This window comes from Pelodiscus sinensis, chromosome 17 (assembly GCF_052426305.1).
Source record: "Pelodiscus sinensis isolate ZL-2025 chromosome 17, ASM5242630v1, whole genome shotgun sequence".
NCBI classification, from domain to species: domain Eukaryota; kingdom Metazoa; phylum Chordata; order Testudines; family Trionychidae; genus Pelodiscus; species Pelodiscus sinensis.
In genome coordinates, this window is record NC_143068.1 from 23,076,375 (window position 1) to 23,100,764 (window position 24,390).

Sequence of the window (24,390 nt, forward strand, 5' to 3'; positions counted from 1 at the left end):
TTTCATATAAGTTTTGCTTTAGGCAGTTTTCAATTTCCTTAGAGAAAAATATCCAAAGCCTAATTTCCCTTAGACCTGTACATTTAGTTGGAGTGTGTTAATATGAAAAGATGTCTCATATCAAATTGAAGTCTTTGGAAATAGCCCATGGGGCATCATTGTTTAAATTATCCTGAGATTATTTACTATGGTGTGGATGAGACAGCAGCACAGGTGTGTAGCTCACAAAGTGTGTGTCACCTGGAAGATGAAGGATGTTCATGTTTCCTGTAATTTCTGCAGGGTGACGGGTTATGATTTTTGCCTTTAGTTTACATCATAAGAACATGAGCATTCAGCTGAGGTTAAGCATCTTGAACTGGGATGCACCTGCATTCAAAACCCAGATTTTGCCAAATGTTCATTAGAAACTGTCCACATAGTTTAATAGATCTATGCTCCCAAAGAGATTCCGAGCAACTGCACTGAAGTCAGTTGAGGTATACCTGGGTCAGTTTGGTGTCTCAGTGGATTCAAAGCGCACTGTGTCAGTGACCCAAAGCAGTGGCAGTGCTCACCAAAGCAATGAGAAGAGAGAAGGGGTATGTCTACACTACAAAGTTAATTCGAACTAACAGCCGTTAGTTTGAATTAACTTTGATAGGCGCTACACATACAAACCACTAGTCCGAACTTAATTCGAACTAGCGGAGCACTTAATTCGAACTAGGTAAACCTCATTCTATGAGGACTAACGCCTAGTTCGAATTAAGGGCTGTGTAGCCACTTAATTCGAACTAGTGGGAGGCTAGCCCTTCCCAGCTTTCCCTGGTGGTCACTCTGGGCACCAGCAGGGAAAGTCGTCTGCCCCCCTACCGGCCCTGGACCCCTTAAAGGGGCACGGGCTGGCTACGGTGCCCGTGCCAGGTGCAAGCCTGCCAGCACCCAGCCAGCAGACCCTGCACCTGGCATGGCACGAACCAGCTACCCGCTGCCACCCAGCCCTCCGCCTCTTCCTGGGACCAGGCTGGCGGCTCCCGGGAGCCTGCCCGGGTCCGCAAGAGGTGGGCACCCGTCTGGTCTAGTGCGGAGATCGTGGATGGCTCCCGGGAGCCTGCCCTGGTCCACAAGATGTGGGCGCCCACCTGGTCTAGTGCGGAGATCGTGGACGGCTCCCGGGAGCCTGCCCAGGTCCGCAAGAGGCGGGCCCCCGCCTGGTCTAGTGCGGAGATCGTGGACCTCATCCACGACCTCCGCACTAGGCACAGGAAAGTGGCCGTCTAGGGCAGGATAGCTGCCAGCCTGGCCACCCGGGAGCAGGTTTGCATGAAAATCAAGGTGGTCCACTGAGACCCCCGACCTTGAGCCCTGAGCTTAGAATGTCCGTACTGGGTCAGACCAAAGGTCCATCTAGCCCAGTAGCCTGTCTGCTGACAGTGGCCAACACTAGGGACCCTGGAGGGGATGGACCGAAACAATGACCAAGCCATTTGTCTCGTGCCATCCATCTCCAGCCTTCCACAAACAGAGGCCAGGGACACCATTTCTACCCCCTGGCTAATAGCACGCTATGGACCCAATCTCCATGACTTTATCTTACTTCTCTTTAAACTCTGTTCTAGTTCTAGCCTTCACAGCCTCCTGCAGCAAGGAGTTCCACAGGTTGTCTATTTGCTTTGTGAAGAAGAACTTTCTGTTATTAGTCTGAAGCCTGCTACCCATTCATTTCATTTGGTGTCCTCTAGTGCTCCTATTATGGGAACTAATGAAGAACTTTTCTTTATGCACCCTCTCCACACCGCTCATGCTTTTATAGACCTCTATCATATCCCCCCTCAGTCTCCTCTTTTCTAAGCTGAGAAGTCCCAGTCTCTTTAGCCTCTCTTCATATGGGACCTGTTCCAAACCCCTGATCATTTTAGTTGCCCTCCCCTCTCCCACCCTCTCTCTTCCCCTCTCCGACCTCCTTTTCCCAGTCTCCCCGAGTTTTGTTCAATAAAGAGAGTTTCTATTTTTGAACACACGTGTCCTTTATTTTGTACATCAGGAAGGGGGGCTAGGGAGAGGTAAGTGGAAGGAGGTGAGGGAGGAATGGGGTACGAGACCCCGATGGGGAGGACTGGGGTGGCTCTGTGGGCTTCTCAGGGTGGAAGCTCTCCTGAAGCCCCTTGATTGACCCACCCCCCAGATGGCAGCCTGTGGCAAGTGCAGCCAGGCTGATGGCCGAGTGCTGTGATGTGCTGAGTGTGGGCACTCAGGGCACTCCAAGCCAGGACTGCTTTGCAAGCGGGGAATCCCTGAGAACTGTCTGTCCGGGGTGAGAGTAGGGTCCCTTTAAGCACAGCCCTCGGCTAGCCTGAGACAGCAGCTCCACGCTCTAAGTCCTAACCTGATGCCCTGCTGGCACTGCTTCCAGCCATCCTTAACCTCGGTTCAGGGTCCACTCAATGTGGACATGCTAGTTCGAATTAGCAAAACGCCAATTCAAACTAGTTTTTAGGTCTAGATGCACTAATTCGAATTAGCTTAGTTCGAATTAACTAATTCGAATTAAGTTAGTTCGAATTAGTGCTGTAGTGTAGACATACCCAAGGGGTGTTACATGTTCAGATTCAGGAAGGGAGTGAGGAGTTATTCCCAGTATTGCAGGCCAGACTAAGGTATAGAAATTGTGAGGGCCTCACTCTCAAGCGGCACACGATGAGATCAGAATCTCAACTTTTGTTTGAAAAAGATGTTTTGTTCCATCACAGATGCAAAGTAAAGCTTGAAAATGTGACTTGCATGTAACTGATACATGTCTGAGTTTGCAGAAGTCCTGAAACAATAGCTCCAGAAAGCATGAATTAGACCAAGGTTTCCCAGTCTTCTTCATATGTGGAGCCCCTATGGGGTCCTGAAATGGGTAAAATCCTGTTCTTCAGATGAGATGATCTCGATCACAATATCTTTTTCAAAAATCTTGATGAGTTTTTCTGCAACTGTATGCACTTCTCCAGCTAGTGCAATAAGGTAGTTTATTTAGTAGGATGCTTCTGCTGCATTTTCATTGTCTGATATAGTGTTTTTAATCACTGGGAGTTTCCTATTTGAAAGTGTGTCATGCTTTCACTTGAAAAAACTTCTGCCTTTGACTTCAGAATGATTTATTTCTACATGCCTTCATAGTTTAGTAGGCATCAGAGAACTATTGCAAATTGCTTTGTACTATACTTGCACTATATTTCAGGGGTGCGTCTAGACTGGCAAGATTTTGCCCAAAAGCGGCCGCTTTTGCGCAAAAACTTGCCAGCTGTCTACACTGGCCGCTTGAATTTGCGCAAGGGCACTGATGTTCTAATGTAAGAATTCAGTGCTTCTTGCGCAAATACTTTGACGCTCCCACTCAGGGATAAGCCCTCTTTTGCAAGAATACTTGCGCAAGAGGGCCAGTGTAGACAGGCACCTTAATTTTTTGCGCAAGAAAGCCCGATGGCTAAAATGGCTAAAATGGCCATCGGAGCTTTCTTGCGCAAAAGCACATCTATACTGAGCACGGATGCTTTTGCGCAAAAGCATCCGTGCCAATCTAGACGCTCTTTTGCGGAAATACTTTTAACGGAAAAACTTTTCCGTTAAAAGTATTTCCGCAAAATCATGCCAGTCTAGACACAGCCCAGGAGTATGATATGAGTTTGCTTTATTTTCAATGCAAGCAAATCCAAAAGACACATAACTCTCATCATACTTGTGTTTCTTGTTGCCTGCTGCTAATCCACTGGATGACTGTGGTTTTCTCTTCAACAGCTCGCGTTTCAGTTTTTCAGTCACAAAAGGCTGTGATTGTCCTTCTCCTCTCCCAAAATTTTGCTCATTTGTTCCAGCCAAAGTCCAATTGATAGAAGCCATAGTTTCTTTTTTTAGCCACTTATCCATTGAGAATATGTTTGGTAGTAAGGGGAGGTAGTGATGTATTGCGAAATGTTGAACGAAAACACAGCATGAAGAACACTGTATTGCAGTGGGTTTCGGTCACAAAGCCAGATGGGTGTTTTGTGAAGCAGTGGTACTCAAAACTTTTTGGCCCATAGTCCACCCTGCTCAATGCAGCTCTTTCTGTGGACTAGAAGCCAACCACTCATGTTGATAAAATGGGTGCAGGAGGCGGTGGAGGTGCGGAGTCTGGCTGGGTGGTTGGGTGCAGGAGCAGACTGGGGGAGGGATGTCTGCGAGGGAGGATGCGGGAGTAGGCTGAGGGTCGGTGGTCTTGGCAGGAGAGGGGTGTGTTAGGGAGATAGGCAGTGTGAGCTGTGATTCTGGCCAATGGGATCAGTGGGGAAAGCCTCCAGGTGAGCAGTTCCCTGTGCTGCAGCTCCTCTAGTAGGGAGGAGGGGGAGCAGCAGTGCATGAAGCCTCTTCCTTCCCCTGCAAGCCAGATCCTGCCTGCCAGGCTCCCTCCCCCTCCCCCCCCCCCATAGTGGGAAGCTGGCACTGTTGTTCCAACCTCATGGGGGAGGAGAGCCTGGAGTGCCAGCACAGGTTCCCTGCTGCAGTGATGGGGTGACCCCGGAGCCAGCAGCTCACCTGTAAGATGGGAGTGGTCCATAGACCTCATGTTGAGAACCACTGATATAATATATGTCATCGGGCCTGCAGCTCACATACAACGTGCTATATGCTAGTGGTAGGTTCAGTGTTTTGTCAAGCTATACATAGTGTTATATACCCCCTATTCTCATTTCAAGTTGCAATATCAAGCTTATTTATTGAATATTTCCATAATAATTCTCAATATAATTGGTAATTTATAAAAACAATATTCTCATTTTTTTAATAAAAAACATCACTCCAAATAACTGTCATTAATATTTTCTTGTGGAGCCCCTGGCCTCCATGGAGCACGCTTTGAGGAACCCTCAACTAGACCATTTATCTTAACTCTGAGGGTGTGTCTAGACTACAGGGTTTTGTCGACAAAAGTGGACTTTTGTCAACAAAACTATACGTGTGTCTACACTGCCGCTGAGTTCTGGTGACCGTAAATCAACAGAACGCTGCAGTTTTGTCGATGGCAGTAAACCTCATTCTACGAGGAATAACGCTTTTTTTCGACAGAGCGAAAAAAGGCGCTATTGCATCCACACTGCGCTTTTTCAAAAGTGAGTGTCTAGACTCTTTGTTGAAAAAGCAGCTTGCTTTGTTGACAGAACTGGCTGTAGTCTAGATGCTCTTTTTCGACAGAGGCTTTGTCGACAGTATCTGTCGACAAAGCCTCTGTCAACAAAAGCCTGTAGTCTAGACGTACCCTGAAAGTTGCTCACTTTCCATCCCTAGCAGATATGGGGCCATGAAGGGACTTAGAATGCAGGGTGGCCTTAATGCTAAATCAAGAATGATCACAGTTAAAAAATAGTCAATCAGATATTTATCAAAGCCTGTGCATGGCATTAGCTACCTGTCTAGGGAACCGGCTTCATGATACTGTAGTTTAAGATACTGTCTTTTGCTGATTTAGTGGTGGGCTGTCCCATGCTGTTTCATTGTTTCTGTTCCCCTTTTCATTTCTCTTTGAATTATGCACAGCTTCTCTTCCTTATATTTAGTTGGAAATCTCTTTCTATTCCTGAACATTTGAGGAAGTATGCTGTGTATTTTGGGTGGGGAAGTTGGGCACATGTCTCGTTGCAATCTCTGCTCTGTTGTTTTAGTTACAGGTTCCTTTCCACTTTGTTTTCTAATGTATCATCCACTCCTTGTTTTTATTTCTTATTTGTATTCACTGATTTTAGATTTGGTAAGAGCCTTCCCTTGCTTTGTACATTTTATGTGGTAACGTAGAGCTTCTTCTTATTACATTATTAGCTAGAGCTGTGACTCAAGTTTGGTTTCTAACCTGAGTCCTCTCCACGCACACAAATCTCTAGGGTCACATCTACACTACAAAGCCTGTATCAGCATCGATAGGTAGTTGTGTATATACTTGGGGTTCTGCTGTCTATCCTTTGCGGGTGTGAATTTTTCACCTCCTTAGCCAAGATAGCTATGCTGGCAGAATTCTATTGTGTAGACCAGTCCTGGCTTGAGGTAAGAGGTGTTTTAAACTGGAGCTAGTTGGTCCATCAGGTGTGGAGGGGTTAAAATTCAAGTGCAGCTGACACTTGAGCTGCTACTACAGGGGGATGCAGCAGCTACTGCGAATCCAGTTACTCTTCAAAACCAAACTCTGAGCTATTATTTTTATGGATAGGGCTAGTTGCTTAAGTGTTACTCATTTCTGAATGTGGCTGCAATTATAATTTGTCTGGAAGTTAATATTGTTGAGGGCTGGGAGTGATAAACTCTTGGAGTGTGGTTTTAACATGACTTTTTAGTGGTTTGTGGTGGAAAAGGGGGAGATAGGAAGATAGATGAGTATAAGGGCATGTACACTCTAGGAAAATACGTGTCCTGTTACCATAGATTAGCTAACACATTGTAACTAAACACTAAGGTATGCTTAATGTGACCTACTAATGTAACATTCTTGTCCACACTAGAATATTATCGTGTGTTAACACATTTACTACCGAGGTAAAAGCACAGCTTGTTTCTTAGTAAACCTAAGTATTGCAGAACCCCTCAGAACTCATTTCAGAAGGAATCCAGTGTGATTTTCAATGAAAGACACCTATCTGCAAATTCTTGCCTTAAACGGTGGAGTGCAGTGAAAATTCTAAGTTGCACAATTCAAACTAAATGACTTGCAGTTGTGACAGTGGACTGTCAGCATAGCAGACTGAATGGTGTAAGACTTCCATGGAAAGGGAGCCATTAAAAACTTATGGCCTGGTGAAGAGAAAATATCTATGCAACCATTGTTTGCATGTTCCAAAATTGTGTGTTTTCCTTTGAGTCTGTCAGGATGGAAAGGACCTTGTTTTCCTATCCTTATAAAGACGCACAATGCAGAATGCTCTGTGACATGGTGCAGAAAGAAAACACTTTGTCGCCTCTTCTGCTTAAGATAGGTTTTCATGAATCCTGCAAGGCATTTGCACTGTGAGTAAACATGCATGATGTGTGGTGAATCAGACCTTGAAGGCAACAAGTCACAGACACACAGTGCCCAAACAAATATTTTATATATTGATGCAGCAGCAGAATTTTAAACAAAAACAAATCCTCCCCAGGCTGTTTTTCGAGCAATTAGCATGCACGTGGAGAAGAAGGAACCTTGAGTTTCAAAAAAAAAAAAAAAGGAGGAGGGGAACGAAAATCTGCCCTGCTGATCTGGCTGGTGACATTGACCTGAGTAATTCCCCATTTATTTGAAGATGTTTGTTGTGTAGTCTTAGCACTCTGAGCTCTCTCTACCTCTCTGTGTCCCACCATCTCCTACCTCTTTTCTGTTGTGCACCACTGAACTGGAGCTGCTCTAAAACCCAGCCTAATGATTGCACAAGACCAAGGCTACATCTAGACTGGCATGATTTTCCAGAAATGCTTTTAACGGAAAAGTTTTCCGTTAAAAGCATTTTCGGAAAAGAGCGTCTACATTGGCACGCATGCTTTTCCGCAAAAGCACTTTTTGCGGAAAAGCGTCCGTGCCAATCTAGACGTGCTTTTCTGCAAAAAAGCTCCGATTGCCATTTTCGCAATCGGGGCTTTTTTGCGGAAAACAAATCTGAGCTGTCTACACTGGCCCTTTTGCGCAAAAGTTTTGCGCCAAAGGACTTTTGCCTGAATGGGAGCAGCGTAGTATTTCCGCACTGATTTCTTACAGTAGGAAATCAGTGCTTTTGTGGAAATTCAAGCGGCCAGTGTAGACAGCTGGCAAATTTTTCCGCAAAAGCGGCTGATTTTCCGGAAAAACTGGCCAGTCTAGACATAGCCCAAGTGTATGGGCAGATAGAATAGGAACAGTAACTATTGTCTGTCCATCCATCCCAGAAAGGCCATCCTTTGGGACTGCTGACTCCACCCCACCTCTGCTCCACCCTTTCCCCCAAATCCCACCCCTACTTCAGTTCCTTCTCCCTCCCGCACACAACATAAACTAGGGGATTACCGGAGGCCATGCAGCAGCAGGGGTTGACTCTTTCCCCTCTCCTCATTCACCATGGTGGTGGTGGGAGCTGAACCAGCTCGGCAGCCTGTTTTGCCGCGCTGCCCTCTTCCGGCACACGGTACCTCTCTTCTCCATGGTGGTGGGAAGTGGAGCACCCTGGGCACAGCAGGGAGAAGTACACCAGGCTGCCGGTCTGCCCTGGCTCCTGCTGCCATGTGGGAGGGATGACCCCTGCTGCTGCCTCGTGCCAGGCCTGTCAATAGGATGACTGAGGTGGCTGCCATAGCGCCCTCCAAAGCATGGAACCTGGGGGAGCCACCCCGAACCGTCTTATGGATAGGACAGCTCTGCATCCCAGGCTCTCATCACCCTGCTACCAAGCACCTTCACAGTTTAGTTTTTGATTAGAACTAGAGCTGCCGGTTTGTGAGGGAGTTTTTTAAAAGTCTCAGAGCGGTCATGGGAAATTTAGTAAAAGTGGTTTTTGATTTACTAAAAGCAGTTTTTTATTTTAAAATGCCATCACAAATGAGGAGGAAGAGCCTGGTCAGGAGAAGGCTGGATAATGATCCCACCCTGCCTGCACCCAGCAATAATTGTTGCTGCTGTTCCTGTCTTACAGAGCTGTCCCTGTTCCAACCATCACACCCTGGCACACGGAGTCACAGCGCTGCTCGTGTTTGGCCTGGCCCCCTCTGTCATGCCAATAGGTCATTCCTGCATTCCAGGTCTCAACACCAGTCACTCAAAGTTGGCCCAGCTTCCCTTCCATGACAACAGGAGAGGAGCATCTGGCTTGTACCTGAGCAGCACTGTGACTTTGCACATCAGCTCACAATTCCCAGAGCAGGGAGCTGGACCCTGTCACATGGGATAAAACCTCAGGAGCCACTGCTGAAGGCTGAGTTTATTAAAACCACAGACAGAAAGATGAGTCACAGACAAACTGGGATATCATAGCATCCACAAGACGTTTCACACCACGATGAATATGCAGCCCTAGTTTTCTTTATAATTCAAGGAAGGCTAAAAAGTCAAATAAGTGAGTTTTGTCTTTGATTCTGAAGAAAAGAGTTTCCTGACCATGCTGGTGTGAATGAATTCCATCATCATGGGAAGCTCAGTCCTCCATGTTTATGAGTCTCGCCCTTGTGATTGATGATTCTGTTATCCTTGAGAAGTACAACTGTTGTAGGTCAATATGACTGTGTAGTGGGAGGCAGTTCTTCTGACAACCTGTGTAGGGCATCAGGACCAAACCCTTGAGTTGGCAGTGTAGCCAGCGCAGCCTGCGGTCGGAACAAGGTCTCTTTCCAGCCTGGTATGCTGAATAGCCAGTGGCTGACTTCAGAACCAACTGGAGATTATTCAATGGGGACCTTCAGTGTTACATAAAATACAATAATTAAGTGAAGGTGTCACTGATGTATGGCTCCTTGTGGCCAAATGAGGTTGGATGGGATTGGATCCTGACTTTGGTCTGGAAGAGATAGAAAGGGTCATTTTTTTACATCCCCTGATCTTTAGGTATCCAGAGGGACCTCACAACAGCAACCTGTTTCAATGCTAAGAGAGTAGATGACCTTAATGGAGGTCAGGTTATAGATATGGCAGGTTCTTCAAAGTTCGCCCTTCTTCCCATAAGCATCATCTTTGTCCTGCTCGGGCTCAACTTCAGCTAGTTATTCTTCATCGACAGGTATAAGGGTGATGGTACTGTTGATGTTGGGTGCTAAAGAAGATATGTAAAACTGGCTGCCATCAGTGTATTGTGGGTACTTTAGCCTATGTCAGTCACTGAATGGGAGATGATGCTGGTGCAGATATGGGCTAAGCCAGGTAAAAACTGCAAGTTACCTGCAAAGGATGTGAAATATCCTGTGTTGACTGAAAGCATTTAACAAAATGTCTCTGAAGAAGAGTTATTTTCCCAAGCATGTTTGGGGGAGCAGGTAGCATTGTCCTATGAACACATTAACGGTAGGACTGTTCTTCAACCACTTGGATTATTTTCTTTAGCCTGAGTGACTGTTGCAAAATATTTTGATTTCAGAAGAAAAGGGATTTAAAACCAGGGAACAGATAGTTTTGTATCCAATAAGCCAGATTTTTATGGCTACGTTTTAAAAAGTTGGCTATTAGGTTTCTAGGACAATTTCCCCCCTCCCCCCCAAAAAAAACCCTCACAACAACTATGATCTAATTTAACAACTGCTTTGTTTTAGTGATACTGGAGAGATTGTTTTCTATACACATCAAAATGATCAGAAGACTGGAACAGACTAGACAATCTGTCTACAAAACTGATTCTTTCTCTTCCCCCTGGCATGCTTTTCCTTTTCCTTTCCTTTTTCTCTCCTTCTTTGTCTCACTGTTTTTAAATCTCACTTTCTGTGTGTGTGTCCCTCACACTCTCAATCTCACACACAAATTAAATGATCTTTTCAGACAGGCGTCACAGAAAAGCTGTTTTTTAAATTAACACAGGCTCTGCTTTTTATTGAGTAGACCGTAACAGCTAATATGATTTGCACCTTCTTCTTACCAGCTTTCTATTATTAGAAATATATATTATGAGGACTTAGATGCTGGTAAATATTAGTCATCAGTAGGGCTGCTAATTGTGTAGATTAATTAATTATGCCAATTGGATTTATTATTCCCGAACAGCAAGAGGAGCCTGTATTAAAGTAAGAGTCCCTGCTTGCCTTATAGTTTTAGAATTAGTGGAACAGCTTTTCTGTCTCTCATAAATCTGACATCTGATAATTAGTGCTCAGATACATGATGCGGGAGTGGGGAGGGCGTCATACTCCCCTCTGCCCCCTCCATACTTACTTTCAATCCTGGTGCCATTGCTCATCATGCTGAGCCGTTCATCTCAGACAATTCCAATGACTTCCCCAGTTGCTGTCAGAACATTTGGAAGCACATTAATATTGGGGGTGACTTCAGCAAGCTTGCTGGTTAAGATTATTGGCTGTGTTCTTGTAAAGTGGCTTCTGGGTCACCAGAAAAAATATTCTATCACCTAAAAATATTATTTCTGAAACCTTCCCATCCTGATCTCTGCTCCCAGCTCCACATAGCTGGCTGGGACCTCGCTAGGATCCTCTTCCCATGTAGTAATACAGGAAGAGCAAGGTGGTTGTGAACCCCAGCCATTTGTTTGTGTACCCTAGGTTGAAAATCCAGAGTCTGGAAATTATATAGCTACTGCAGGCCTAATCTGTCTCTCCTTTCATCCAGATGTTAATTGTGTACTGGCTGAGAGAGGGCCAGCACTGAGTAGGAACAGAGCAGTGCCCATGCAGTGCTGAAGGGCCTATAGATGAGTCATACTCTTCAGGCCAACAAACTAGAGGCAGAGACAATCACAGACTACAGGTTTGATTCAGAAACACAGCTCCTGTGGTGTTACGGGCAGTTGCCTGGCTCCCCATGTGACACTGAATCAAAAATGAACTGGGTCTGCATCGGCCAACAACAGAAACAATCCAGCTTTTAAAGGCTTTTTATTATTGTTCAGTAACAAGGCAGCTTTGTACCATAAATAGAAAGGAATGGCGCACATCCCCATTTGTCTCAGGTGGATACGAAAAGCCCTTTCTTCCCCTGTTTGCGACACTCCCCAGAGTTCAGCCTTTTGAGTAGCAGGTGAACATAGAAACCACTAACAAAGACAAATTGGAAAGACCCCTCTTCTCTTTTATGTCTGCATCACTTTGATGGATCCCAGCAGATTCCCTCCTCTGGGGTCACCCAGAGTCAGCTTCCCCTGCAGGTGTTTGTCTGCATCCACTAAGATGCCTTGGAGGGGAAGTGTAAAATTCTCTTCTTCTTGCCTCAAGGGAGGCGTTTAACCCCATCACTGCATCGCCAATTCCCCTGTTAAATCCTTGCAACTGGATCAGACATATTGTGGTCATATATATTCAGTGTAAATGCAGGAGTAGCCTGAACAGAACTCTAAAGATGGACATTGGAATCACTGTCCATTGGTATCTGGACCTTAGCTTTTTATTGGATTGACTGTTACTGCCAGAGCTATACTGAGCAGGGTAGCCTAGGCAGGGATGAAAGTTCTGATGTTATTTTGCTTGCAGTTTTAAACTAGTCCAAGTAAAATTAAATGGAAATGAAAATGAAATTCAGGCATCATTTGCAGTTCTGGGTATACTGAAGTTGTCCATAGTTCTTGTTCTTAGTTCTTTCTGACATGCCCTCAGCTTCTGCTATCCTTTATTGCTCCTTCAAGTCCTTTTCCTTGTCATATACCTTGATGGGAGACAGGCATTTTGCCTCTGAAAGTCAAGTCAAAACAGCTCTCTCTCTAAGGGCATGTCTTCACTATGGGCTGGATTGACAGGGCAGCAATCAATCCAGCAGGGGGCAAGTTATCGTGTCATGCAGAGGTGATAAATTGACCACCAATGGTTCTCCCATCATCTCGGGTACTCCACCCAACTATCCCCAGCAAGAAGTGCAAGGGGAGTCATGTAGCTACAGTTGCATAATTTCGATCAGGGCTACTCAACATGTGGCCTGTTTATTTGCTGCCCGCAGTGCAGTTTGGGTTTATGCCGGGCTCCTTTGAACATGGCCTCCACTGGGAACATGCGCCACAACGACAAGGCGTCTCCCAGGCAGAGTGAGCACTGAAAGACACAAGCAGACGGGCTGGCTGGAACAGACGGGTACAGAGTCTTGGCGTTTTTAGCCAGGGCATTGTGGGAAGTTCAGGCTGCTTAGCCTTGTGGGCAGAGCCTGAGAGGTGCTGACTGGCTCACACTGGCACATTTGAGTTTGGTGCTGTGGCCGGACAGCCCTGCCTCCATCCTGCACGGAGCGACGGACTCCTGCGTGGGGACGTCAGTCCTGCTGGGAATCCAGGACAGAGCTCCCGGGCACCTGTCCTTTTTTGCCTCTCATGTCCAGCCTGACTCGCCCAGTTCCCCGCCCACTGCAGGTTGAAGTGCTCTGGCTTGGAAACTTTTTCTGAGTAAAATCACTTCAAGAAACGCACAACCTGAAGCTTCAAGCTAAACACCCAAAACACTGGTATACAATTTTCTTTTTAATAAGAAGCATTAAAAATGGCAAAAAAAGAAGATGTTTGTTGGATGAACACAGAGTTTTCAACCCTGTTTGGGAGATGGAATTTGCATGTATATTTGCTTGTATATGCAACCACACTTAAGTTGCAGCCCTCAGCATGTGCTATGAGTATCCAAGTGGCTCCCAGGGCTTCCAAAATTGAGTAGCCCTGATTTAGATCGATCTCCCTTGTAGTGTAGATCAGCCTGAGGAGAGGAGAGAATAAACAAGCAGTTCCTCACTTTGGTCTTTGCTTTGTCACAAGTCCACCAACTCTTTTTGACTTAAATATCTGTTAGCAGTGGCAGACCTAACGTCTTTAAGGAAATACCTGAAATGCTTAGCTCAGTCTAACAGTCCTAGTAATGACATGATGTAGGTTTAGATTCAAGTCTCAGAAGTGATCAGTCCATTGTGTTATAACATCGTACTTATGTGGCTGGATGCTAAGGAAAAGCCAGAAGGCACAAGCAGTGAACTCAAGTAGTATTAAGCCATTTGAAAATGATCCCTTTTTCTCTTCCTTCAGGCATTTCTGCACAGAATCAGACAGAATGCTGTGGATAACGCCGAGAAATACATAACAGAGGAGAATGTCAAGGTATTTCTTCCATCTTTCTCATTTCATTGGCAGTTTTATTAGTTCACGTGAAGAACTCGTAATTAGTGGCAGAGAATTCTGGGGAAATTATTCATTTCAGTGAATGAGAAACCAAACACCCACAGGTCATATCCACACTTGTTTTTCATTTGTTCTTTGTGAACATTTTGCAAGTGATGTTTGGCTTGTAGGAATTTTAGTTAGAAACAGTTCTGGAGATTTGTAGGCAAGTGAAATTTGTAGCCGGCAGAAATGGAAGTACAAGAGCTTCAGCCATTAATTCAGGCTCATAAACTAAATTGTGGTTTGCTTCTGTAGTGGTAAAATCAATGGAAGCAAAGCTGATGATCTGACAGTAATAGAATAATGTGACAGCAGTAACGTCCTTCCCATGACATGAATATGGAGTTGAACACGCTTTCTTTTCCCCAGAGATGGTCTCTTCTTTTCATTTATTGGTATGGCTGTAATGTCGATAGACCCCCAATCAATGCGCAGGCCTCTGTTATGCTCCTCGATGTACAGACATTAACAGTAGACCTTGCTGCAGACAACTCACTCTCTACATGTCAGACAGACCCGCTGGGAGGTGCAAACCAAGCCAGACGATGTGGAGGTGGGTTGGCAAGATAAGGCAACTATAAAATGAACAGAGGTTAGCTGAAAAGTTAAAATCAACAGCTCATCACTTAGTTCAACTGTGAGAATGATTTGGAAGCATCAGGGTAGGTTTGAAGGAGGAGGGATTTTAGAGAGTAATGGTACAGATTTTACCAGGGAGTTTTTCCTGTGCATGGGGTTGGGGGGATGGGAGAGGGAGAAGCAGACAGGTGGGTAACCCAGGCATAGTGAAGATAGGAGTCATTGGGAGTCCCTAAGCATTCCCTGTGCAGTCTAGCCTGACCTGTTAGCAAGGCAGAAGTGTCACCCATCAGGGCAGAGCATGCGTTCAGGGGAATAACACATGCAGCGACTAGTGACTACCGATGCTGCGTGCTGCAAAAAATGTAAAAAATAAACTAATAAACCCACACACCAATTTGCAGGTCTGACGAATGAACAAAGATGCTGCTGAATGTTATGCTTGCTGCTATTATTCATAAAACAGGTGCCAATTATGACTGCTTCATAATCAAATGCAAAAACCACTGGCCCATCCAGAAAACTCCTCACTTTCCCTGATGACTAAATGGATTAAATGGAATTCCATTGTTCCTCTTTGGGGGATGCACCATTATATTTTTGGTTTATTCTTTTGCTCACTACCCAGAGGGCTTTCATGATACAGACTTTAAAGGCTCTTCTTTATTAATGGTTATTATTATCTTAACCAGCTTGCAGTAACAGAGCTTCCCTTTGGAAACAAAGGACCAGTATACATTAAGGTGGAGGCACGTTCATAGCTGCACAGTAGGAACATTATTTCCTCCTTTCTGCTCCCAATGGAAGGGATTTCAGTGGCTTTCCTAAAGCCAGGAGCTTTTCCATCTCCACGGTGTTCCTCACTGGTGCCTCATAGAGGCAGGTGCACACTTGTACAGTACTATGTATCTCTGTTTACTAGGGAGCTGTAAGGTAGCTAGCACCATGGCTGGCTCATGGCACGTACTGTGAAGAGTATATAAATGGTTTGGAAGCCTGTTTAAAGATGAATCTCCCTCTTCCTGCAGTGAGAATGTCTGGAGAGAAGTTGAGAATATTTTGATTGCTAAGCAAAGGAAGAAAATATCTTTTAGGACCAGCTGGGATAATACTTTCAGTACTAGCACTGTAGATTTTTCCTACAGCTGGTATTTTAGGTGGTTGGAGAATTCAGAGAACTTTGGGTACAAGATGTGTCACCTCCAGAATGACCAGTCCTAGACCTGGTCTTCACATAGTTTTTGTATCAATATAACTATTTCGGTGAGAAGGCCGATGTTTTTACTGAAATAATTATATTGATACAGACCCTCATGTGGTTGCAGTTACAGCGCCATAATGTGCTTCACACACATATAGCTTATTCACCTTTCCATCCGGGAATAACTATCCCAGTATAAAGCACTGGGTATATAGCCATATTATGAGGATTGTACCACCATTACTGTACAGGTGTAATTAAAGTGGTACAACTGTTGAATGTAAACAAGCCTCCAGCTGTAGATCCCTGACATAGTGCTGGGCAACAGAAATGTCATATCAAACTAACAGGCTTTTTTAGCAAAATTAGAGAAGACCCCTCTGCCCTCTTTTGCCTCAGGTGACCTTTGTTACCTAAAGAGCCTGGATCCCATTGATCATCACAGTTCACAGTCGATGACACAGCAGATGTTCCTTGGGTCATAAAATACACCCTTGAAGACTGCTCCTTGAAGGGTAAAATCATGCCTGACAGATGTTTTCCTCTTCCTTGCTAATCTCCTTCTGGCACAGCTTTCCTCCTGGCCTGCAAGAAGAGGCTAACATATCATAACATCAGTCACAGCTGAGTTGGAGATGTTCTGCTGGGATTTGCATTGGGAATTTTCTGGAAGGAAACAAACAGTCCCTCTGTGGAGAGAAGCTTGTGTTCCTCTCCTCTTTCCTCCGCTTTCTTAAGCTTGAGCACAGGGAGCTGTTCAAAGGCCAACATTGCAAATTCACCATGTTGGAATGCTTGATACTTTTCGAGCCAAATGGTGGCTTTAAGGCACAGGCCTGCGTTGGGGATGGTGTAGGGCTACAGGCAGTGGTTTTCAAACTACGGGTTGTGACCCACTACTGGGGCATGGAATGTCAGGCCTGGTGTCTCATTGCTGCAGGGTGATCAGGTGAGAAGTGGGGTGCTAACGCAGCTTCCCGCCTGTCCTGGCACCGCAGACTGCGCTGCACCCCAGAAGCGGCCAGCAGCAGGCCTTGCTCCTAGCTAGGGGAGGGAGGGAAAAGCACAGGGCTCCGCACACTGCCTCTGCCCTGAGTCCTACTCCACCCTCCCATTGGCTGGAAACCTGCTGCTTGTTGCTTCTGGAGAGCAGCATGGTCTGTGGTGCCAGGAGAGGCAGGAAATCTGCATTAGCTCCCCTGCTGCACCTTTGACCAAGCGCCTTTCAAGGTAAGCCTCTACTGCCACAGCCCTGACCACCCCCCCAAGCCAGAGCCCCCTCCTACACTCCAAAGCTCTCATCCTCAGTCCCACCCCACAGCCCACACTCTAGTCAAAGTATGTTGGCTATCAACTACTTCATACCAGTCGCAGGGAGCATTAGGACTTGAGTTCAAGGTGGTTCCTGAAGTGGCCAATATCACATGAACTCATGCTGACGCATGTGACAACATAGCCAATGACATGAGAGCACGCCTGATAGGTAAACTGGACACGAGGGAGGAAGGGCGCGAGAAGAGTGCTGGAAGCTTGTGACTCTCTTTCACTTCACTCAGTGAGTGCCAGGAAACTGGAAGCCATTGCTCCTTGGTATTGTTTACCTCACAAAAGTGTCACTTATTGACAGGGGCAGATGACTGTTTTGCAGGGCCCCGGGCAGCATAACTCTGCAGGGCCCCCCCCTTTGCCACGGCGCATGCGTGGGGCTTTTTTAAGCGCGGGGCCCAGGGCGGCCGCCCCGTTCGCCCTGCCCTATATCCGCCCCTGCTTATTGATGAAGTCAGAGCTAGGAGGCTGTTTGCAGGGTGAGAAATGAGTTGGTTTCACTGCATATCTTCCCCCTTTGAAACTGGCCTGGTTACAAATATCCCAGCTGCGACGCTAGTGTACTTGTTGCTAAGCTAGTGACTGCCACTGCTAATAGCTTATCTGGGTCACTTGTTTGTCAGGGTTTCTCCACCTTTATGGCAGCCTTTGCACTTAACGTTTCTCTTCCTTTTTGCTATGATGATAATTAGAAGTTATACAACTTTGCATGTTTGTAGCACCTTTCACCCTTCACCTTTCACAATTCTGTCAGAATACTACACCCTGGATTTTTTCCCAGACCAGGGCTGAGTCTGTGAGTTTGCACATGAGCAGTTGTGCATGATCACTACCATGCACGCAAGCTCACACAAAGTCGGAAATCATGTTCACACATGGTTAGCAAGACTCTTATGTAGTAAGAGGATGCACAAATACCCAACTTGCACTGACATGCAGTAGTGCATATGCAAATTAGGGACCTAATTCTCTGCTACCTGCAGCTTATGTGGCCATTTACATCTGTGCAAAGTGGAAGTAAAATGCTACTATTCTGATTTGACAGTGCTTTTATATTGATTTTGCTCTAGTATAAATGGCAACTTGAGTAAGGTAATAGAGAATAGAGCCCTTTTATCTGAAAGTGCACTTCTCTATGTGTGTGCAAGCTGGGAATTGGACCTTTAATGTGCAAGTGTATGTATGTAAATTCATGCCTAATTTTGGTATGAAAAATTAGTTCCTGTGTTTGCAGGAAATGCTTTGTTCGCTAGTAAAATCCACCGGTGGTGAGGAACATGGCTGCTGTTTAACAACACACAGCAACACTGCAGTATACGTATGGCGTATACAGTGTAAGTGAACAGCATCATCATTATTTAAAGGGTAAGAATAATAGTGCCTTCCAGTTTACCTAGAACATCATTGCTAGACTCTAATGTCATGCAAAACGTACCACAGGATCCGTAATGACCACAAGTGCTGAGATGTTCAAATAACCTTGTAGGTCAGTTTTCTTTGAAAGGTGACTTGTCATGAGTGGGAGGAGAAAGCAAAGGGCTTTTTTGTCTCTGTCCCCATGAGTTTGGCCTTTGTAAGCCCACATGGTATTTCCCATTACATTTCTTGAGAGTTTGTGAGAAACCTGTAGAACTGACAAAGGTCACTGATGATTATCAGGTTGAGATACTTGGAAAGTTCATCTTTATTTACATAGATACATCAATGGCTAAAGCAAAACTAAGATCCTCCCCCGGGGGAAGGCTAATAGTGTGAAAGGCACATAATCATACAGATCCCAGAGACATTTTAAAATGCAGTTGCTTCTCATGATTTTGATTCCCTCTTGACAGTACGACATTGGCACTGCATTTGGGCACTTCTAATAAGACACCCCCACCTTCATCAACAGTTAACATTGGATTTCTTTTGGTATTTCAGATCTTGTTTTCCAACATCGAAGACATTCTTGATGTTCACAAGGCGTTCTTGGCTGCCCTGGAATTTTGTTTACAACCAGAACCTCAATCTCAGCATGAACTGGGAAATGTTTTCTTAAAATTTGTGAGTACAATGACTTAATGCTATCTGTAAATGCAGCTTCCTGTCACATGCTCCCATGTTCCTTAGCTAGCCCTAATCTCTTAAGTTTGGTAGTTGTGCCATGACAATGTGTATCTTTTATGAACATACTATGTGGGGTGGGAAAACACTTTGTGAATGAGACTGGAACAATGGAAACAAGATCAAACCCAGCTAAACAAGGAGGTATTTTTAGAAATTGTTCCTTTTCCCTGTATATAGAATTTCTTTTTTCTTTTCGTCCAATCCAGCTGATCATATTTTACTGCTAAGAGTTTATTTTCTTTGGCTCTAAAAGTTTCAAAAAAAGAATATCCATTCTAAAAAGAATCAATTAAAAAATCTCTAGGTTTTAGTACAAAATAAGATAGAGATTTTAATCCACAAAAGACAAGAAATTCAAAACTAAGGCAGTATTTCTTTCTTACGGGAGCAGTGCTCCTTAATGACTTGGTTACACGATAAAGGCCTCATTTTCAAACGTTTAGGTGTGCAATCCCATGATTAAAATACATGAATTGTGCATGCAAGAAAAGTGATTATGAATGTGTACAGCTTGATTGGCATCTCACTCGTGCTATTTGCATGCAAAATTACCAGATCTGCATACAATAACGCACAATTGCACGGACATTTTGCATATGCAACTGCATAGCCAAGGTGTTCAAAAATCAGAAATTTCCCACACAGCATATTTGCTGTGAACTCTAATAAATAAATTCAACAGCAGCACCTCTTCTTTCAAATCTGTTCCATCATGCTTTAATAATCTGGAATGATCTAGACCCGACAGTGTTGCTGGGTCTGAGAGCACAGAATTTATACATTAGTTTATCACCTGCTTCCTTTGCACATCTTTATTTATTATGCAACAATCATATAAACATTCCTACTAGTGGAATCTATTGATTATAGAGCACTGTGCGGATATAAAATTTGTATCCATATCTGCATCTGTATCCACAAAAATGAGCCGTGGATATCTGCATCCATATCCGTGGATGTGATACCCGCAGATATAAAGCAGATATCCGCGGATTTGCAAGTTACAATTGTTTATGTTGTACGAATGCCCGGGGTCCAAGGGAAGGTTAACAAAGGGGGAGAAAGCAATTCCTTAAAATGTGTAGTTCTGCTGGAGTTCAGAAGATAATATACAGCCTTGAGTGCCACAGTGTGACAACAGAAAGGGCTAATGCTCGGGGGCCTGTGTTTTGCCATAGTGTAGATTTAGTCCCTGGTGACCAGCAGTGACAATTCTGATGCAGCAGCTTGTGTTTAAAGCAACTCTCCAGTTCCCCTCTGTGCTTAGGGTACCTGTGCCCCATATGTATAATTCGTACTGTTCTAGTGAAGAGTGCGCAAGCTGTACTATGGAGCTGCCATTGGAGCCGTTTTCCATGGAGTCATTGCATAGTTTCAGTGAAATGGTGGGCGGTAGGAGAAAAAAGGACAGAAGAGAAAAAAGGACAGAAGCCTGGGTGCACACTCTAGGCTTTGAAGGGAAAAAGGACTGCATCCCTGGGGAGCCATCGTTGGTTGGGACAGAAGTGTAGAGCTTCCACGTTTCCATAGCACATGTTGTTAGCCCGTTTGACAAGGGAGCAAACAACCTAGATCATTGTTTCTTAAACTGTGTTCTGTGGCACACCGGGGTGTCACGAGGCAGTCGGAGGTGTGCCGCGGAGAACAACAGAGTTCAAAATGGCCGCCCTTGCTCAATAATAACTTTTCCCCTGACTCTTCCCCCCCACACACAGAGACACTTTTTTTTTTTTTTTTTTGCACAACAAAAAATCCTCGGTGTTCCTCATTAAAAAAAAATATTGTTTGCTGTTCCTCGGTCTTAAAAAGTTTAAGAAACACTGACCTAGATGGAGGAAGAAAACCTTGAGATAACAAATATTCTAAAAATAAATCTTGTAACTCTCTGGGTGAGCCTAGCAAGTAGAGTCGAATGGATAGATGGATTCCACCCTGGATTGCATGTACAAATCTCTAAAGGTTCGGTGTATCCAGACATCACTCTCACCAGAGAGTTTTTCTTAACAGCAAGATCATCACTGTTCCTATGGGCTGCCCCTGAACACCTGCCCTCCACGTGCTCCGGGGTTGGGGAGACTAAAACTGTGCCACCTGCCCTCCCTATGGTGCTATACAGCAGTGGGTGTGGGAGGAACGGCTTGGCTCCTGAAGAAGACGGGGCCTGGGCACAAGAGGCGGGACTGGGCAGCAGGGCTGGGAGCTTGCCTCCTCCAGTCCTACCTTAACCCAGTGCCCATGACTGTTCCTGAGGACAAGTGCCACACCTGTATCACCTGCCAGATGTTAGCACAGATGTTCCCTTGCAGCAGACAGCTGTTTAAAAAAATGCTTCTCAATTCAGCAAATAGAGTGAGAATTCCAGGACTCAAGTGCTTACAGGCCAATGGTGTCTCTTTCTGACATTTCCCTGGAATTTCTAAGCTCTAAACGTTTTCCCTGAGTTTCCTTGTTATAAAGGCTCTTTTGTGCAGACCATGGAAACATCAGGCTGTCTGCGGAGCAGAAATGCTCAGAGCTGGCCAGAGCTTGGTCTCTCTGTTATTGCCAGAGCTGATTCATGTCGGGTAGAAGCAGGACAGGAAGTCTGTGTGCAGATTCCTGGATCACAGGGAACTACCTGCTGACAGTGATAAAATTTCAGAGGCCAAGCAATATCCACATAACTTACGGTCTGAACAAATCACAGAACTCATCACCCCTCCCCCCAAAAAAAATCTAACCACACATCAGCAGTCTCACACCAGCACATTCAAGGGACTTTAAGTTCTCTTTTATTTTTACTTGACAGCTCCCTCCTGGAACAATGAGGCTTCATATCAATGTCACAAAAGTTAGGCAGAAACTAGCCAAGCAATATCTATCAATGCATATTTATGGGCTCGCCTATGTAACTGACCTGCTCCATAGGACAGCCTTAACCTTCATCCTGCCTTAGGTCTACAGTGATGAGGACAAGACAGGTTGCTGACTAACCAAGCCACTAGGTCTAGATAGGAGCCTTACTAGCTGAGAGAAACAGTGTGTAGTTCGGGGTGGGCAGTAATTTCTGCAGGAGGGGTCAGTTAATTAATTTTGGTACATGGACATGGGAAGGCTCCCCTGGAAGTGGTGGGGCTGAGGTGGAAGGGGCGGGGCTAGAAACTTGCCCCCCCCCCCCCCCCTCCAGGTGTCTGGGGCCAGAGGCTTTGAATTAAAAACACAGCAAAGCGCTCACGGCTCCCATCCCTGCCATGACCACATTGCCTGGCAGTTACCCGGGAGTGCTGCAGCTATTTAAAGGGCTCGCCACTCTTGCTTCTACCAGGATAGTGCCACGACTGTGAGCCATGAGCCATTTAAATAGGATCCTGATGCTTTAGCTGCCACCTGGAAATTCAGTGGCACAGGCAGCAAGATATAAATAGAAAGTGGCCAGATGCAGTCTGCAGGCCGGATCAAAGTGTTATATGGAGCAGATCCGACCCCCGGGTTGCCTCTTGCCCAGCCCTGTTGCAGATGCACCAGATAGCTCCAGCCCTCCAATTCAGCAGGGCTGGTTTAGCTGGTCTCATCAGCTTTCTGAGCGCCTATTAATTGAATTAGATACATGAGTGGTTTGCCTGGTGCTGTGTGAATGTGATCGGACAATTCAGTCTCCAGGATGAAGGAAGCTGATGTCGCATCCCCCATGTGCACTGGAATCAAGCAGTCTTGAAGCATTGAAGAATGTGCTCAAGTTCCTGAATAAAGATGGAAATGACCGCATGGTTAAAATTAAACATGTGCTTGAGTGCTTTGATGAACTGGGGCTTGCGGGGCTCCTCTGAGGGGAACATCTTACTCTTCCCACTTCCCACTTCTCACTCCAAGGGCTCCACGCAAGGATCAGAGAGAATATTGGGGGGACAAGGCTTTTAAGAATACTCCAACTTAGAGCAGTCAAAACTTATTTTTGTCGCTACAGCAGCTCTGGCTTTGGATGCACATGGGGAGCAGATCTGCTGAGTAAGAAGGTGACATTTTTACCTGGTCCTTTTTCTGACCATAATTGCACTTTAAAGTAGCGGTAACTGTAGGCTCAGCATTCCAGGGGACACATCTCTAATTATGGAACTGATAATTTCCTCATTCATGGGGAGCAGGGAAACCTCACTGTCACCCAGAGAGGAAATTAAACACTTCACACACTGAGTAATTTACAGCATAGCTCTCACACATGTGGGTCTTATGCATGAAAGGCGGCTGGAAAGGACTTGATGAAAGCACTTTGGTGCGTGTATAATTATTGTATTGAGTCAAGTTTAACAGGGGGATTTTGTCATGATCTAACTATAACCTCCCACAATGTTGAAGACATGGAGCTGCAGTCAGTACAGTGAGCAATGACATTTGCTCTTGTTGCATGGAAATGAGCTCTTCCCCTGATCTGAAACAGATGCTGTCATGTTAACAGATGCTAGTTTTTAAGCGTGCTGCTCCTGTGCATCTGGGCTTGCACAATGGAGTCAAAAAGAGCAAATATTTGAGGGACTAATATACCCAGCTTCTCCTTCTTTAACTTGCTCTTTTAAAGACACAGTCAGTCCCATCATTCCCAGTTGCCTCCATCCATGTGAGTCATGCACCTAACCTGTGTCTGGTGGTCTGGAGCCTCCCTTTCTACCCAACTCCCTAGGATTAAAGCCATATACCAATGTTAACCATGCAGCTGAGAGATAAAGTTCCAGAGTCTGCTTGTCAGCTTCTCACTCCAATTTCTTTGTGGCTGCTGCTTTGTTTGCCTTATGCCATTGTTGTGTTTGGGAAGAAATCAGTTTAGTCTTCACTCTACACCCATCGTTAAAAGGAGAAACAAAATGCCCCATTGGATCAGTGATCCTTTGGTTTAAAAAAACAGGCAGCACTTTACTCAGTTCATGTCCACGTGTCCAGCCCTCAAACTGTCCAGTCCTCCTGTATCAGTGTGTAAACACTGTCTTCCATGAGGTCATAGGGAAGGGAATTCACTGTGGATGCAGCTATTTTTTTCCAGAGCCATGTTATATAAACTGTTTCAATCAGCCACAGTTTTTACTTGGATCTGTACATATCTACATAAATAAAGCTGCTCAAATTTGGAAGTATCTAATTGCAGTGTGGGCAGGAAGATCTATATGGACCAATGCCAGCAAAATACTGCTCCTAAAAGTGCCCATAGTGCTCATAGTTTGGGGCAGATTGTGTCAGAACCCCAGATACAGGAAGGTGAATGGAGCTTTCACAAAGGCCTTTAAATGATAAGGTGCTGGAAATAATTTTTTTTGCTTTTCTGTGAAATATTCCACGTTGTTCTCCAAATTAGTGATGTTTGGGGGGGACTCAGCATCTTTAATCTGTTAACACTTGGGGAAAATTCTACCATCACTCTCACCTGGTGGTTTAAATGAGACAGAA

The 24,390-nt window shown here is 45.1% G+C and overlaps 1 protein-coding gene across 3 annotated transcripts in view; it reads left to right on the forward strand.

Moving 5' to 3' along the window:
* The window catches only part of PREX1 (phosphatidylinositol-3,4,5-trisphosphate dependent Rac exchange factor 1), a 267,990-nt gene that overhangs the window by 102,764 nt on the left and 140,836 nt on the right, over nucleotides 1-24,390 (forward strand). For all 3 annotated transcript variants that reach the window (XM_075901238.2, XM_075901236.2, XM_075901237.2), the window contains exons 2-3: nucleotides 13,632-13,703; nucleotides 18,793-18,915. In XM_075901238.2, the coding sequence (XP_075757353.2) occupies nucleotides 13,632-13,703; nucleotides 18,793-18,915 (195 nt within the window). The remainder of the gene's footprint in view (nucleotides 1-13,631; nucleotides 13,704-18,792; nucleotides 18,916-24,390) is intronic.